Below are 16,739 nucleotides of genomic sequence, written 5' to 3'. Positions count from 1 at the left end.
TTGTCATTGAATAAAATTTTATTTTACATTGTTTAATACTTTACTCAATCTCTTATCCAACCCAGTCAGGCCAGCGTAATACATTTCTTACTCTTTTCTTTGTTATTTGCAGTCACTATTCCTTCTTTATGGTTATTCAATGTGAAGTTTTCGGATTCTTCAAAGGTTACTTTTCTATGCTCCTTTGTATGCCACTATTCGTTGGTAAAAGAGTAGTCCAAGAATTGGCGGTGGTGGGCGATGACTAGCTGCCTTTCCTCTAGTCTTACACTGTTAAATTAAGGACGGCTAGTGCAGATAGCCCTTGAGTAGCTTTGCGCGAAATTCAAAACAAACCAAATCCTTTGTATGATACATAATACGAAATCCACAAGTTCTTATTTCAACAGGTGTTGTCTATTTTTTTTTCGTGTTGATGATTCTACTAAGTGGATTGATCCACAGATGGTTTTTTTTATTTAGAGATAGTAAAGCATCTTATATTTTGTGGCTCTTTAGGTAGTAATTGTATTTTGCTGCTAAATATATTTTTTATTTGCGATAGTATGAGTGTATATTAATGTATGCTATAAAGGAAAGCATGAATTTTAAACTCGCTGAACGATATAGCTAAAAATATTTTAACTCAGCTGAATTCTGCCTGATAGTATTTATTAACCCATAGATGGTGAGCAGTATCAAGCGTTGTCAAGATGCAGCTGTCGAAAATTGTTTGTTTGTTTGTTTTTTTGGAATTTCGCACAAAGCTACTCGAGGGCTATCTGTGCTAGCCGTCCCTAATTTAGTAGTGTAAGACTAGAGGGAAGGCAGCTAGTCATCACCACCCACCGCCAACTCTTGGGCTACTCTTTTACCAACGAATAGTGGGATTGACCGTCACATTATACACCCCCACGGCTGGGAGGGCGAGCATGTTTAGCGCGACGCGGGCGCGAACCCGCGACCCTCGGATTACGAGTCGCACGCCTTACGCGTTTGGCCATGCCGGGCCGCTGTCGAAAATAATTAAAATTAACGAACTTGATTCGAGTATTAAGAGTTCAATATATGAAGTGAAATTGTAATTATTAGCATGTGAAGCATTGGTGGATAGTATGGTGCTCCATTATTTTCACTGATGACGGAGAAAAACATCTTCAGTTTCAAAACTTTTAAAAGGTACTGGATTTTTTTCATTAGAAAGAAAAATATAATGTATAAGCTCGTATTACATTTGAATAAAAGTACGAGTTTACTTTGCCTGTTTTCGCTGTATCAGTGAAAAATATTTTTGGTTGGATCGAATTATATTTATAAGTAGATGCAAATATCTACAGAAATGAATGCCACGTAAAGTAGTTTATTTTCCATTAAACTTGGAGTGTCCAATATTCTATTTAGTTTTAGTGTGACATATTCTTTCATTCAGACTAAAATATTTCATAAACATGCAATTTTCTGTTCCACATTTCTTAACGTTTATAATTTAGTCCCAGTTACAGCTAGAACATACTGTTGATGCATGGTCTTTGGTAGAAAGTAACTTCAATATAGCATTGCTTTGTAATCACTTCAACATCTTCTTCATATATATCAAAATAAAGTTGTAAGAAGAAGATGTTAATGGCATTTCCTAATCAAAAGCTGGAGGACAGTACAAGCTTCAATTAAGTTATTTGCGTAGGAACTTGTGTTTACATTCCAATCCTTCTTTCCCCACTAGAACGACTAGACAATGTGCTGAGATTAACCAAATACTCTTTCACTGAAGTACTGTAACGGATCCACATTACCTCCAAGTAAACAGTTGGTCTTCCATGGTTTACGACATACAAAGTTTAGTGCCATGCAACACAATTATTGAGATATAGCATGAAATAAGCTGCTTTCTGTTTAGAAAGGAAGCACATTAGTTCAAGAAGGGTTAACGTCTCAATGTTATTATGTTTATAGGTAATTGGTTATCCAACAGTGGACATCAATACATTTAGTAGACTAAATGTAATTGACGTTAGCATTAACAGTAAGGTTCTATCAATCATACTATATCTGAAAGCGAGTACACTTGGAGGTGAGATCGCTAGTTCAGGATTTTGAAAATAATATCGACTGAACAAAGAGGCAGCAACTCAGTGACCTGTTGGCTAGCTATGCAAATGTGATTATGTGACGATATAGATAAATGGATTCAAGAACAGTCACACAGCATCACATACGATTAAACAATTGCTGTGTAAGCTTGCATGGAGCACTATGGATGCAGCTAATGTTGAGGCCCAATGTACATTTAAGGAAGAGATCGTAGAGCTCTCAAAATGTGTTTACTTATTTCTATTAAGTGACTGTCAGGAATAAAGGAAATATACCCTTGTTCTTTATTGATTTTATATAGGTGTATGCAGTAACACTTTTTGATGCCTTTTCGCTACCGAAACAGATGAATGTTTGGATGCATTGGCATGGGGCTGAGGGTTCAATACATTAGACCTTGCATCCAGAAACTGGCAAAACAAGCTGATGAGAACAAACTGAAGATTGCTTTCAGGACTATATAATGGCTGTTATAAATTTTGCATCATGCTATTCAGCTATAATGTTTCCATCACTTTTGAGTGACTAGTGGAACATACACTGAAAAGGACTTCAATAGAAGAAATGCTAGATTTCCATCAACAACGTCTTATTGTTTGGTTGCATGTTTGAACCTATGGCTGAGGACATTGAAATGGAATTATAAACGATAAAAATTGGTACTTAAAACCGAAACTAGAAAAATGCACATTAGTGCACAGAGAAGTGGAAAATTCTTTTTATATTGTGGGTAGAAAAGAAGTCTGAATGAATCCTGTTAAAATGGTAGTGATATTGAGGCTGACCTGAACTTGTGACCAGTTTGAAAGTCCACAGTTTATCATGCTTCATGTTGCACTATTGATAAATTATGACAAACTTCTTCAAGAGTATGTCACTTTTATAAGCTCTCATCAAAGTTTATATGTCCTTCAGATGAAGTGAGAAATATGAAGCAAGTACTCCAATCCGTGAAGCATGGTTTAGTAGAACTGTGGTGTTGACACATTTGACATATCCATGAAAAGGTTGTGAGTTGTTATTATATATTGACACCACTGCTAGATGAATTTGAACAGTGTTATCCCAGTTGCATGATGGACAAGAAAGGTTATTATTTATTTTAGTTATGCACTCACGGATCCTGAATACAGATATTGTATGGTAAAGAATAACCTGCAGACAATTATGATTTTTGTTAAACAATTTTGTCTCTACTTATATTGTAGAAAGTTTATTGTATGAGTGGGCCTTAAAACCTTTCAAATGGATCATAGCTTGCTGGATAACAACAACACAGGAGTGTCATTTATTCATACATTATTACCAGGACCACAACACTGAAACACACAAATGGATTATCTCACTGTATAATGGTGCTCATTAAATTTATAGATCCTAACCACTATGTGAGAGTTGAAAACATTATGTCATAGTAATTACATGCCTTATAGTAGGAGATTCAACTAGTAGATGAACATTACAATTACCACTTTGAGAAAAACGGAAGAACTTGGATGTGAGCAATCCTTACACTCAGTGAGGTAAAGCATTACCAGGAATGTAGCAATTGTTTTAATCTGCATTGCAGCTAGTGGTTCACAGTACTTCGTGAGATACGAGAGTCTCTAAATTTTTCATAACAAAATGACTCGATGACACCAAGTCGTTGCCCATATTTGTGCTAATATTTTCCGGTAGTTTAATTAACTACATTCAAATCAAGACTTTTACAACTTGCATCAATACTGTACAATATGTGCCTAAAGAGGATAATTTCCATCAAAAATTTCCTGGTTCTTTCCTTTGGAGAACAGCCTGTGTTAGCACTGGTCCACATATGATTAACTTGTTCTCTAATCAAACAGTGATTCATTCTCTGTGTATTTAATCCTACATTATAGATGCTCCATAGAAAGACAATATAACAGTCATCAGAATGATTAGGACTATCTGTTTGGCGAGGATTTTGACATTTCCACTGATTCAAAGATTCGTGAGATTGGCCTGACATTCAATTCTCTAAAGCAAATGGATAAAGGTGTTTTGTTAGGCAGTGAATTGAATGTTCAGGATCTTACTAAGCTGGCTGTTTGGCTGGACTTGGTCCTAGGTAGCTCCAATTAGAGGTGTGTCAACACCAAGAAATTTAGGCATTGTCAGACAGAATATCAATGGCAATTATGGATATGCTATCACACATTTTACACCAACCATGCCACTCCAGAAACATTAACATCAACTGAAATAGCACGGACACTAATACCAACTGCTGTAATACCAGTGAAGAATGAATTTGAACAGACACATAAGCTGTTGGAGTCTCTCTGGAGGTGTTTCATCAAATAATGAAGTTGTTAGATGTGAGATCACCTCCCAAAGCCAAAAAAGATCTTCTCAGAGCTAAAGCTACCTTTCGAAAATACTAGATAGAGAGGAAAGTGTCGGCAACGGGCGTGTGGGCAGTATATGGGCTTAGTCATTGGGTTTTACTGCACATTCGTTGTAAAATAATTTTTTGAACTTTGAATTATGCTGTTATGTGAGGAAACTTAGATGGGGAATAAATAACTCATACATAAATAACTGAATACTATCAAGTAACTTCGTTATTATACATTGTTGAATGGTTCATTTCTATGGAACCCTATAGATTGATTTGTGATAACATTATTTCTAAGTCATCAAATTCTTAATTTTGAAAGTCTAGTTGTTCACTAATAAGATTTTCTATTGTATTCAATAATATAGATACAACATTAGTTAAGTTACCATTTAAATTAACATAAAAAATTCTCTCATTCACAACTAGTATAACAGTAATAACAGTTTTTCCAAGACATTTTTTCATCGGTTCCTCTTTATCAAATATACCATTTCCTTAGTACAATTAGTTTTTAACTTTTCTCACTTTATACGTTATACATTATTGAACTTTAAATGAAACACTGTTAGACTAAATCAGAAATATTGTATTTACAAGAATCTTGTGTGGTAAATTTCCCATAGGTTCTGGATTATTGCCATTTTATTTTAGAGCTAGATCAGGTCTTCTAAGCAACTTGATAAGTATGGAAAAGTCGATCAATCAAAGAAGTGTCGTCAGAGTCGGAAACACGGAATTATATGCACAATATTTAGTGTTCTTCTGCTTATTCAAGATGTTTAGCAGATCGACTTTTAAAAATTATTCTTTTAACTCGATTGGTACAAGTGAGATATTTCAGAAACAACTGAATTATTCTATCAGACTGTAACCAAAATCCACTGTGTGATTGATTCTTACAGAAATCATTTCTTTTCCCTATTTAATATTTTTGACAATATGATCAAGACAATTAACTTAGAATGCATAGAAACAAGCCCAGTAACTCGGACTGTTCATTAGCAGTATCTCACACCTTGTCTTTCATTGCCACATCATTAACTATTTAACCCCAGTGACACAGCTGTATATCTGTGGACTCACATAACTAAAACACGAGTTTCGATACTCGTGGTGGGCAGAGCACAGATAGCTCATCGAGTAGCTATGTGCATAATTCTAAATAAACAAAAACATTAAATATATTTTTTAAATACTGGCTTATTTCGTCCTGTATTTTATCTAACTATTAGAGTTTTCTCAACATACCATATCAGTGAGGTTTGAAGTTTTCAGTCAGGTTGTTGTCTAAAAAAGTGATTACCTTTTTTCACTCTAGTTATCCACGATTCTGTGTTATTCTTCTAAGATATCATCTTTAACTTCCTGTGAGAATTTTTTTCTACAACATTGTACATACTATATTGGAAGAAAACAATGTACTTTTATACTGGCTGATCATATGGTGTCTAAAGGCTACAATGTCTTATTTTTTGATGGGAATGACGAACAGTCATGTGAGTGGCATAAACATCCTGGACGAATATAACATTATTGGTTTCTGTATGTAACTATACTTTCTCAGTCAAAGACAGATCTTTACAGATTTTGAGATTTTGCCAATATTCAAAAAAGAACTTTTTTCACTAAAGGTGGTGTCTTTTGTCTAATAAATAAACACATTGATTAACTATGTTTCGAAAGCAAGTTTTTTTTTGTATTTTTGCATTGTGTATTCAATATTTTTTACACAAATTCATTGAAGTTCAAACAACTCAGATACATTTCCCAGTCGAACCTACTGTTATTCTGTAGAATATGTCTTTTTTCTCTTGGTGTAAATTAATTTTATTTAAGTATATCTTAACATGGTAGATAATTTTGAATCTAAACTTTTTCACTGGGGAAGAGAGAGGAAATGTGAAGATAGGAGGTATGAATTAAAATTAAAAATCGACAAAATGAGAAATATTTTACTTTAATTAAAATACTTGAGTGTACAAATTTACTATAATATCTGTTATTATTATCATTGGTTATGATATTTAAATGTAACTTTTACGAATTTGCAAAAGAAAAAGTACTGAAAACACATTCAGACACTTCACTGTAGCTACTCTTATAGAAGACGAATGAGTTTTGTTTTTTCCATGTCTATGATTCGATATATTTTGATGGCAATGTATCTGAAAGTACATTAGGCCCTTCAGTGCTACTTTTCACACAGCTTTGAAGTATGTCTTGTCCCCCTCTAATTTCTCAGCTTATCTAAAATATGATTTATGCCACTGAAAGAATGCTCAGCTGAAGCAGTCGAAACCAGCACCACTAACAGGCATTCAATTAATTTCTTAAGATTGTCTTATTTAGTGCTTGTTTTCGCAAGTGATACATAACATTTATATCATGACCTTCTTACTCCCTTGCAATGTAGTTGAAGGAGCTCAAAGAAGCTACATTCTCTCTTCACATCATCTTATGTAAAATTGCACACTGACTAGATCATTTGGAAGGAATCACATACTTGATCATTGAAATGGTGCTTCATTTGTCGAGTCATAGTGACAATACATTTTTAAGGTTTTGCTTTCGAGCTCATTTTCAAGAATTGGCTACACACTAGAGGCTTTTGTTCTGAGATCTGTGACAGCTATGCCAATAGTTTTCTTCACCTAAATTGGTACATCGTGTCCCTATATCACTAAATGTTCTATCATTGATGCTACAAGATCAGAAACGCACAAAAAGTTAAAGTTTTCTTTTTGAAAAACTTTGCTGAGATTAACTATTATACGTAAAACCTCATCCAAACTAGCTAGAAGAGAAAGTAAACTAGATTTATCTATTACCAGTAGGATACCAGTTTGTTAACGATATCTAATTTTCACCTTCTTTGTGTAGGTGCTCACAGGCTGTCATAATTGATCAGTAACAATTTAAGACGACACAAGCAGATTTGCGTTAACTGAGACAGTATACTTTGACTGATTCTGAAATTTTTTGTTGTTTTCCACATTCACACACACAAATTCACGCTTTGATGACTTGTGGAATAGTGAATAAATGTCTTTCGTGACATAAAGAACCTTATTAACAGATACGATTTTATTTATAGCACTCATTATTGTTAAAATGAAAGATGAGCCCTACAATTTACATGAGGAATTTTTCTTCCTGCTTCCTCTGGAAGTCAGTTTTTGTATATTACTTATTTCTCTCGAAACATTAGTAGCATCATCGAAAGTGCAAGAACTTATTTTCTTCTAATCCAAGTTTTTTTTTCATTATCTCTCTGTCAAGTTAACTCATATTGGTTTTGGAATCAGTGCCTGGTAGATCAGCAATACTCAATTATATTTTACTTCAACACAGTCAGTCATATAATGAACCAAAATTAACAGCTCGCTTACATTATTGATATCTAATGATTCGTCAGCCGTTATAGAGTAATATTCGTTATTCATTTTTGAGGTATCTCAATCACTTTGGCAATGCAGGTCAGCAGATTGTAAGCTGTAGCGTTGTTTACATATGTTGAATAATCTCTTTGGTTTCCAACCCATTGTTTCAGAGTTATCTTCTACCATAAGATGTCAAAATTTGTTTTTTTAATTGTATATATAGTAAGTTAAGTATAGGGTGTGTTGGGCTAAGAATTCGGCTATTGTAGATGTCTGTGAATTGTTGGTGATAAACTTGACGACAAATAAACAGCATGCACTCTTCTTGTTTCAAAATAATATATTCAAAAGAAGTTAAACGTATGTACAAAAATTCTTTACACGATGTATAACATAGTTGTATCTTAAATATTATATAGTTATCCTCTTCTTGTCAAAACTCCTCTTAGGTCAATTCAACTGATTTAAAATTCAGATGACAAGCCAAATTATTTTTCTCTACTTTTGTCTTACACACTGTCAGTGCATAATTCATTTATTCATTTTTCTATCTCTCTCTTTTTATCGCAACAGTATCGGTGAATAATTCGCTTAACTGGCTGGTGAGTTACTGTAGTTGTATCCTACATTACTCGTCTGCTTTTTTGCATAGTCCTACTTCAAAATAATCACCTGCTTTTTGTCAAAGTCCACTTGGGCAGTCTTTCTTGCTTTATAAGCCCTTTAATGAGTCAAATTATTCTTCTAAAATTCAGAAAACTGTTAATCTCATGTAATATATCAATTTTTAGGCTATTTACTTCTACGACAGTTAACTTTACTTTTTTTTAACTTTTCTATGACCGAATGTTTCTTTTACGTGACTTTACTTTTTGCTCTCTTCTAGTTCTTTGGTCTATACTAAAAAACTTGGTATAATTTTGATTTTAAATCTAACAAGACTCCAAAGAGCTTGAAAACCAATTAAAATCTCTAAGAAAATCCCTTTTCTCTTCAGCCAGACGCGCGAAAATAAAGTTTGGAAGTTTGTAAATATAGATTTTTTGGAAGTTATATTGCATACTGGTTAGTATTCAGAATGTTGTGGAGCATTTATTTATTAGTTATTTCTTCCAAAGGTGGATTAAACACTATCTGGCTAACTATCTGAATATTGTGAAAGAAACGAGAGAAAGCTGGGAACGAAAGAAGCCGAGTGAATGAGAGCTTATCTTGACTGAGGCTTGAACTCCGTGCATTCGAGACGGCAAGTTAGGATAATGTAATACGCGCGTGTGTTGCAATACACACATGAAGATGACATCATATGCTGAGTATAACAAACTTCTGGTACTATTTGATTGATCGCTTGTTTAATATTAACGCGAGCATAGTATGTTTTCTTAATTGCGGGTTAAACGTTTGTTTGTTTTGGAATTTCGCACAAAGCTACTCAAGGGCTATCTGTGCTAGCTGTCCCTAATTTAGCAGTGTAAGACTAGAGGGAAGGCAGCTAGTCATCACCACCCATCGCCAACTCTTGGGCTACTCTTTTACCAACGAATAGTGGGATTGACCGATACATTATAACGCCCCCACGGCTGGGAGGGCGAGCATGTTTGGCGCGATTCGGGCGCAAACCCGCGACCCTCGGATTACGAGTCGCACGCCTTACGCGCTTGGCCATGGCAGGCCGCGGGTTAAACGACTATTAACATGTATAATGTTTCGCTGAAATTTATTAAATTCTTCACTTTATAATATGCACTATTAGAGGAATATATATGCACTATTAATATTACACATTAGTTGACTTTAGAAAAATTAGAAAAAAGAAGAGAAATATTTTATTGCAAATTTAAATAATGTTATGTTAATAGCCTTAAAACTTTTAATAAAAACAAAGTATGTAGTGTACTTGATTAATTCACGAATTTTATATTTCACTATATTTTTCGGCCTTAAACTAAGAGATGTATATCAGGATCTCAGGTTTTTATAAATCTAGGTTGGAGAAGTTGGCGTTATTGTTGATAGGTGTTGGAATTTAAGAGAATTAACGGCAATTTTACTTCAAGCAAAAAGTGATTTATATTTATTTGTGATTAAATTAGACACGGAGGTTACAAAATTTGTGATTTGCTGCATATATTTATAGTATTTATTTTAAACGAGGCTGAAAATTAGTTTTATTTTGAAATTAAATATGATATCTTAGTAATAATATAAAAATTAGCGTACTCTTAAGTACTGCTAGCTGGTATTACTAAATATACGTTAAAGTATTACCAATATTACGCTGAGGGTATTAGTACTGCTATTATTAAGCTAACTAGTTAGCTTTGTAGTTTAAACTTTAAATCAAATTTAGTGCTCACTGCTGAAATAAAGACAAATTCTTGGAACGTACACATACAATACCTAATATTGCTTTTACGCGGGAAATTTAAATTAATAAATATCAACAATATTAACTTCAATTTCTAGGACGAGGTTGGAACAGATCCTGACCGTTTTAGGTCTTGCACTATGACCAAATTCTGATCCTTAAAAGTAGTAGTTGTAGCTCTTAGTAATTTCTGAAAGGTCTACATAGATCGTACCAGATCCTGAAAAGGATCCGAATCCTTATTAAGGTGAATCATTCTTACTAACATACGGAGGGAGAAAGAGGCCTATGTATTACCTGACTCTCCCTAAATCGAACTTCTTAATAACAGTGATTATATGAATTCAAAAACAGCATTTTATTTTTAGTAACTGATGGTAACAATGTTCATGAGTATCTTAAAGCCACGCTAAAGAGTGCAGAAGAGGTTTAGTAAGAGTGACCACTCAAATTTCCAAAATATCAATCAAAATTGATTGAATAAGCAAACTTTAGGTCCATAATAGACGAGTGGTATCTAGAATGAAAAGTTTAAAGGGTACATCTTGGTCATGGTTTTGGGGGACCAGCCACCCCTGACAAGTTGCTCATGTTTTAAATGCAAACAACATAAATATTTCAATTGATGTTGTAGTGTACAGCTCATTATGTTGGTCTGGTGTCAAGATAATTTTATTGACTGAAATCTTTTAACACATTAATGAGTCAGGGACATAACATTTGTTGCCACAGCACCATAGAATATGAACTTCAATGTCAATTCCCTCAGAACTAGATTCCCAAATCAAATCCTGTTGCACAATTTAAGTGGGCTCTACAGCTAACACTGTACCTGTAGACAATAAAATAACATTGGAGAAATGGTGATAAACATTATTCATGAGAAACTGCAACTTTATAGGTCATATACTGGGGTGTTTTTGTTATAAAATTTTACAAATTTAACCAGATGATCAATTTAATGTTTAACTGTTAAAAAACCATCTTTGGAGTAATGGACCTTCAGACTAATAGTTAATGCCTGACCCTCTTTGGTCTTATGATCAAAATATAACCATTATTTGCATGGGGTCTACTAACATATTCATATCACACTATATGTTTAGTTTACTGTTAATGAACATGAAAAACTTGGTTAGTTTTAACAATGTTAGCCATTTATTTATCTTTTGTGATTTTTGTTATATAATTTTTTAATCAAATCTCTAGATTTTTTCATTCTACAGGACCTGTCAATTTTAAGTTTTTAAAATTATGGGATTTATCTGTGATTTTCTCATTTATATCTTTAAAAAACTAATTTATTTTGATATTTCCTGTTATCCTTTTCTTTTTAGAAATACATCTATCTTTAATCATAAGCAATTTATTTTTAAATTTTCTTGATTTATCCCATCTTATTTTTTAATTAATCGTCCCATTTTACAACAAATAAATCTTGTCTCGTATCTTCAGGATTGTCGTCCTGCAAATCAGGTACTAAAGTTCTTCTTTTTTTTTTATTATCTACGCATACAAAGCATCTCAAATCTAATTATACAGTGATCACTTTCCAAATGTTCCCCTGGTTCATATCTTGTAATAACTTGCCCATTAGTGGTTAACAGTAAATATTAAAATTGCACACCATTTGATTGGCTTTCTATTATCCTGAATCACTTCAACAAATATCTTTCCTCCTTGATATTTCTTATTAAATAAGTGTTCTTATTTCAGAAACATATCAGTTAAAAATTATAAGCTGTTGAAATAATTTTCATGATTGTTTAGTTGCAAGCTGTTTAAGTATTTGTTTGATAGTTGTACGTCTGTGAATTATAAAAGACCACATTAATTTTCAATTCAAATTTTATTTTTTTATTTGTTTCTTTGCTTTTCCTGTGCTTTTACAGTATGTCCTTATACTTCAGGATAATTTCTCAAATTGCTTGTTGACTGTAGTTAATATGTTGTCCAAATCAATTCTATGGTTGAACTAATTGCCATTCATTGTATTTTTGATGAACAGTTAAGTCTTTCCCAAGGTTTTGAGGAGTTGTTTGCAAAAGGTACTGTCACAATATCAACATTTCAAGGCATATGTTTTTGGGTTTCATGATATTCAGTAGCCTAATTTTGAACTCATTCTTGTGTTTATCACAGGCTGTTATTTGGTCCATATAGGCTATCCAGTTTTCTTTTACCATTCTGTTTCAAACTACAAATGCTTATACAGTCTCCTTTGAACTCCTTCACTGCTGCAGTTTCTATAACACTTGAAGACAAGTTGTTCTATCTCATTTAAAAAGTAACTTTCTTAGATTTTTGCCTGAGTTTTCTATATCTTAAACCTGTGTCCTGTAGTTTTTCTACTTGCTGAGTTTTATGAAGATGGCATCTGATTTAATGAGTCCCTTGCTAGCACAACAGTAAGTTTACTGATTAACAACACCAAAATCAGGGGTTCATTTCTCCTTGGTGGACATAGCAGATAACCTGATGTGGCTTTGCTTTAAGAAAAATATGCAAATACTGAACTAATGAATTCTAAAGCTATAATAATTGTAAACATTTAAGTGATGTTCCTCTTTCACAATGAAAAAATGAAGAAAAACTTCTTCCTGTTTCCAACTGATAACCCATCCAAACCTAGAATGATTCTGGTAGCTTTCCTCTGGACTCCAATCATCAAATTGATATTTTTTGATGAAACTGAATACAGTATTCTAAATGATATCTAACTAGCACCTTATATACATTGAAATGTTGACCTCCATTGAATTGTATTCTGTATAGAATTTTATCTGTATAGCTAAAAGATGTTTCTCATATTGCTGGTTAATGAAAATTGTTCAGAAGACTGTAAAGATTAAGTATGGCCAGATCATTTTCTTTATGAACTTTGCTTGGGGCTTTCCTAGTAAGACTGTATATAATGTGATAACCAATCAGCAAAGATTTTCAACAGTGCTGTATAAGACTTTAACCTTAGAGTTAATATTGGTTTATGGTCCTGTATTTAAATCAGCTTGTTATGTAAACAGTTATTTGTTTTCTACATTAGTATAGTATCGCTAAACTTGTTGGTTAACTTGAGTGAATGAGGCTTGTGAATAAATAAAATGAGGCTGTTTTGGTAAGTTTTTTTTTATCTCCCTTGTAAAAGATATAACCTGGGAAAAAGGTAAGTACTTTATCAACTAACCATAATGTATTTATTTTATTATTTGTGAAACAAGATCTGATGTGTCAAAATTATTTTGATTTAAATAACTCGTTTCATCTTAAAAGTTAATTTCTTTTATTTTGAATTTCAGATGGCTACCTCTAGTTCATTGACTCCTATAGGTTCTTTGAGTGGAAGAAAACATATAGGAAGAAAAATGCACAAAAATAAAGAAAACAGATGTAAATAATTTTTTCTATTGCTTTCAGTATACACACACATATATATGTATGTGTGTGTTTAAACATAAATAATACACACATTTTTCAGTAGTTATTACAGTATTTTCTTAATTTGGAGCAAACTACTTTTATTTTTATTAATATTTTTTAATGCACAAAATTTCTATTCTTATGGAATTTAGACATTGAAACTAAATGTTTAATATTAGTATGCATTTATTTACATTGTCTTTTATAGTTAATAATGAACAATGTGTACAAAAAAACTGTATTGTTGAGAAGTCTATAAGTGATAAATTTTCTGGTGGATATTCTTCCCTAATCCATATAGGATTAACATCTTCAAGTCTTGCATACATCTTAGTCCTTTCAGGTAACCTGTACTTTTTGTTCCTGAAGTCTGCTTGATCTAGATGTCTAATATGTATATATATATATATTTTTTATGAGTTTACTCCCAAAAGATTATGAAGTAGGTTTTTGTTTATTTGATTTTTAACCTAGATGCTTCTTCACTAAAATCAACTTAATATAAATTTGTTATTGGTCACATATCATTTGTTATACTTGACAAAGTTGCAGAAGTTTCTAGTGTAGATAATTTCTCTACCTGTGAGGAATGCTATTTCTTTTGTTTGGAACTCTTTAGCAGTTTCTTATCTGACTATCTTCTCTGGATGGGTGCATCCCTTTGAGGTTAAAAAAAGTATAGAAAGTAAATTTGTTTCTCACATTAAAACAAAGCCTCAGAGTTAAGATATATTCTATAAATATTTATTTAATTTTATACATTAAAAATAGCAAGTTACAATTTTGGATTAACTTCAGCAACCTCAGAGTGAAAACATTAGTGTTGTTAATTTTCTAAATTTTATTCTGATCACAATACAGTCTTGTAGTTTTCCAGATTAAAACTCAACATAGTTTTGAAGTAGTGCTAGTTTCACCATGTAACTCCAGTACAAGTGTATTTTTATTGATTTTAGCAAATTGTTTTTTTTTTTTACCTTGGTTTCATGGTATGTTAAGTCCTTATACTTCAGCTTTGAGAGATTATAAGTTAGAAATCTAAATGTGTTGTGAAAACTTTATCTACTCATTTAAACTATGGCTAGTTTGGCTTTCAGTTCATTGGATTTACATGCAAGTATTGGGACAAAGTTATAAAACCTTAGCTTGGTGTTATGTTGCTAGAAAAAAATATGTTTAAATAACTTCCACCACAAATACAATTGTTTTCTTTTTAAAACTTTTGTGCTCTTTATTTGAATCATGACATTGCAATATGATGGGAAAAAGAGTTTTTCATGGAATAATTGATATTGACTTAGTTAAAGCATTTTGTAGTTTACTTTTTATGCTTTTTCACTGTGCAGTTAATTTTCAAGTTGATTTCCAAAGTGTTAACTATCCACCAAAAAGTAAGAGTATGAATTTGACACTTTGTATTACTTTTCAATATTAAAAGAAGCTGTATTTTCTATGTTTGAAAGTGATATTCCTTGAAACTGTTTTGAACAGTGATAAATAAATTACTTAAACAACTGAGGAAAATTAGAAGAAAAGTGTGCTCCAATAAGTAGCATAAATGTAGGCAAAACTAAATAATAGGCCAAAATCATTACAAAATATAAAAATTTGTATAGATGACAATGTTCAAGATATAGAAAAGCTGTCTTCATGTAGATTCTTTGTGTTCCTGCAAAGTTGATAATTTTGTAATGAGGCATATAAACATCCAGGTTTTACAGTATATAACACAGATGGCACCATGCAGACAGGTTTGACAATTGTTTCAAGTACAGGGGCATAATCCATATTTCATAGTGTGTATAAATGTTTGCATATATCCAAACAATACAGCAAAAGGGTTATGTTTCATTTTGGTTGACAAGGCTGTTGGACTAGGTTGTCTTTGCTTCAATCTTTATTGACTTTGCTTGAATAGGCAAAGAGGAAAAATATAAAATGTATATAAATAAATATAAAATGAATTTAAAACTTAAACCTTATAATTAATAATTTGATATGGTAAAGTTATTTTTTATACGTTAGTGATTATTAATACAGTGAAACTGCATTTGGTATTTTTTTGGTTTAAAAGAAAGATAAAATTTTAGTTATATTAAATAAAAGCTTCATAGGAAAGTTTTAGGAGAACATAGGAAACTAAAAATCACTAATTAAAACCTACAACAAAGGTAAACATTTATTATTTGTTCCTTAAAAAAATATTGCAATGAAAGTTTTCCAAAATTTAAATCTGTAAATTCATATAAATAATACTTATAAAATCAAGATATACCAACAGAGGCTACATAATTTGTAGAAATTTCTTCTGAAAGTTCAGTTTCTTTCATCCAATAGTGTCTTAGTTTTTAATACTACTATTAAAGAAACTGTACAACAGTTGAAGTAATATATATGGGTGTTTGAGAGTTAAATGGGTTCACTTTTCACCACTTTTCATGGCTCTCTGGATTGAAAACTTACTGACTATCAGAAATTCAAACTCCTCTCTGTGTGTTGAATGCTGAAATATTTAGCATAATTTGTGGGGAGAGGGGGATATATTATTTTGATTACCAAACCATTGTTGTTGAAGTTCTGTACCAGCTTTGAAACATTTTATTTATTATGTCTAACTGTGAAACTTGGTTTCTGTGTGTCATTAGTTGTTTCACTCACCATTGTGAAACTTTATTTGAATAGAATGTTAAGAATACGTAGCATATGTGATACTGAATTGTTCAGGAGACAAGCTGTTGAAAATACTGAAAATAAATATGAAGCCGAATTTATCAATTGATTTGTAACTTGTCACTCAGTTACAATGGTTTTTGGGAAGTCCATCCCTCATCAGTTACCATGAACAAGGGCAAAGTAAATTGGTCTTCAAGTTTATTTTTGAACTTTAACAGATTGTCTGCTGAATAATTCAGAAGAATTAATTAGTAACATCAATGCTACATATTCTTAAAATCCTATATGAATATAGATTCACTGTAGTGAGTAACAGACAACTCGAAACACCTTACAAAATCACTATAAGAACTAGTTTTGTTTGTTTTTATTTGCCTTGTTCAGTGATATTGATAAAGAGTAAAATTCCCTAAAACTAATGTGCAACAATTAATTGAATATTGATATACTGCAATATTTTATAAAA

The 16,739-nt window shown here is 32.1% G+C and overlaps 1 protein-coding gene across 2 annotated transcripts in view; it reads left to right on the top strand.

Moving 5' to 3' along the window:
• The first annotated feature begins 9,763 nt into the window (after positions 1-9,763).
• Positions 9,764-16,739, top strand: part of LOC143255503 (uncharacterized) — a 52,700-nt gene continuing 45,724 nt past the window's right edge. The window contains exons 1-3 of one of the 2 annotated variants that reach the window (XM_076511263.1): positions 9,764-9,878; positions 11,639-11,659; positions 13,480-13,570. In XM_076511263.1, the coding sequence (XP_076367378.1) occupies positions 13,480-13,570 (91 nt within the window). In that variant the 5' untranslated portion in view covers positions 9,764-9,878; positions 11,639-11,659. The remainder of the gene's footprint in view (positions 9,879-11,638; positions 11,660-13,479; positions 13,571-16,739) is intronic. The other variant, XM_076511273.1, reaches the window with a different exon arrangement.

Source organism: Tachypleus tridentatus, chromosome 1, assembly GCF_004210375.1.
Source record: "Tachypleus tridentatus isolate NWPU-2018 chromosome 1, ASM421037v1, whole genome shotgun sequence".
Classification (NCBI taxonomy): Eukaryota; Metazoa; Arthropoda; class Merostomata; order Xiphosura; family Limulidae; genus Tachypleus; species Tachypleus tridentatus.
This window is presented reverse-complemented; position numbering and strand designations above follow the sequence as displayed.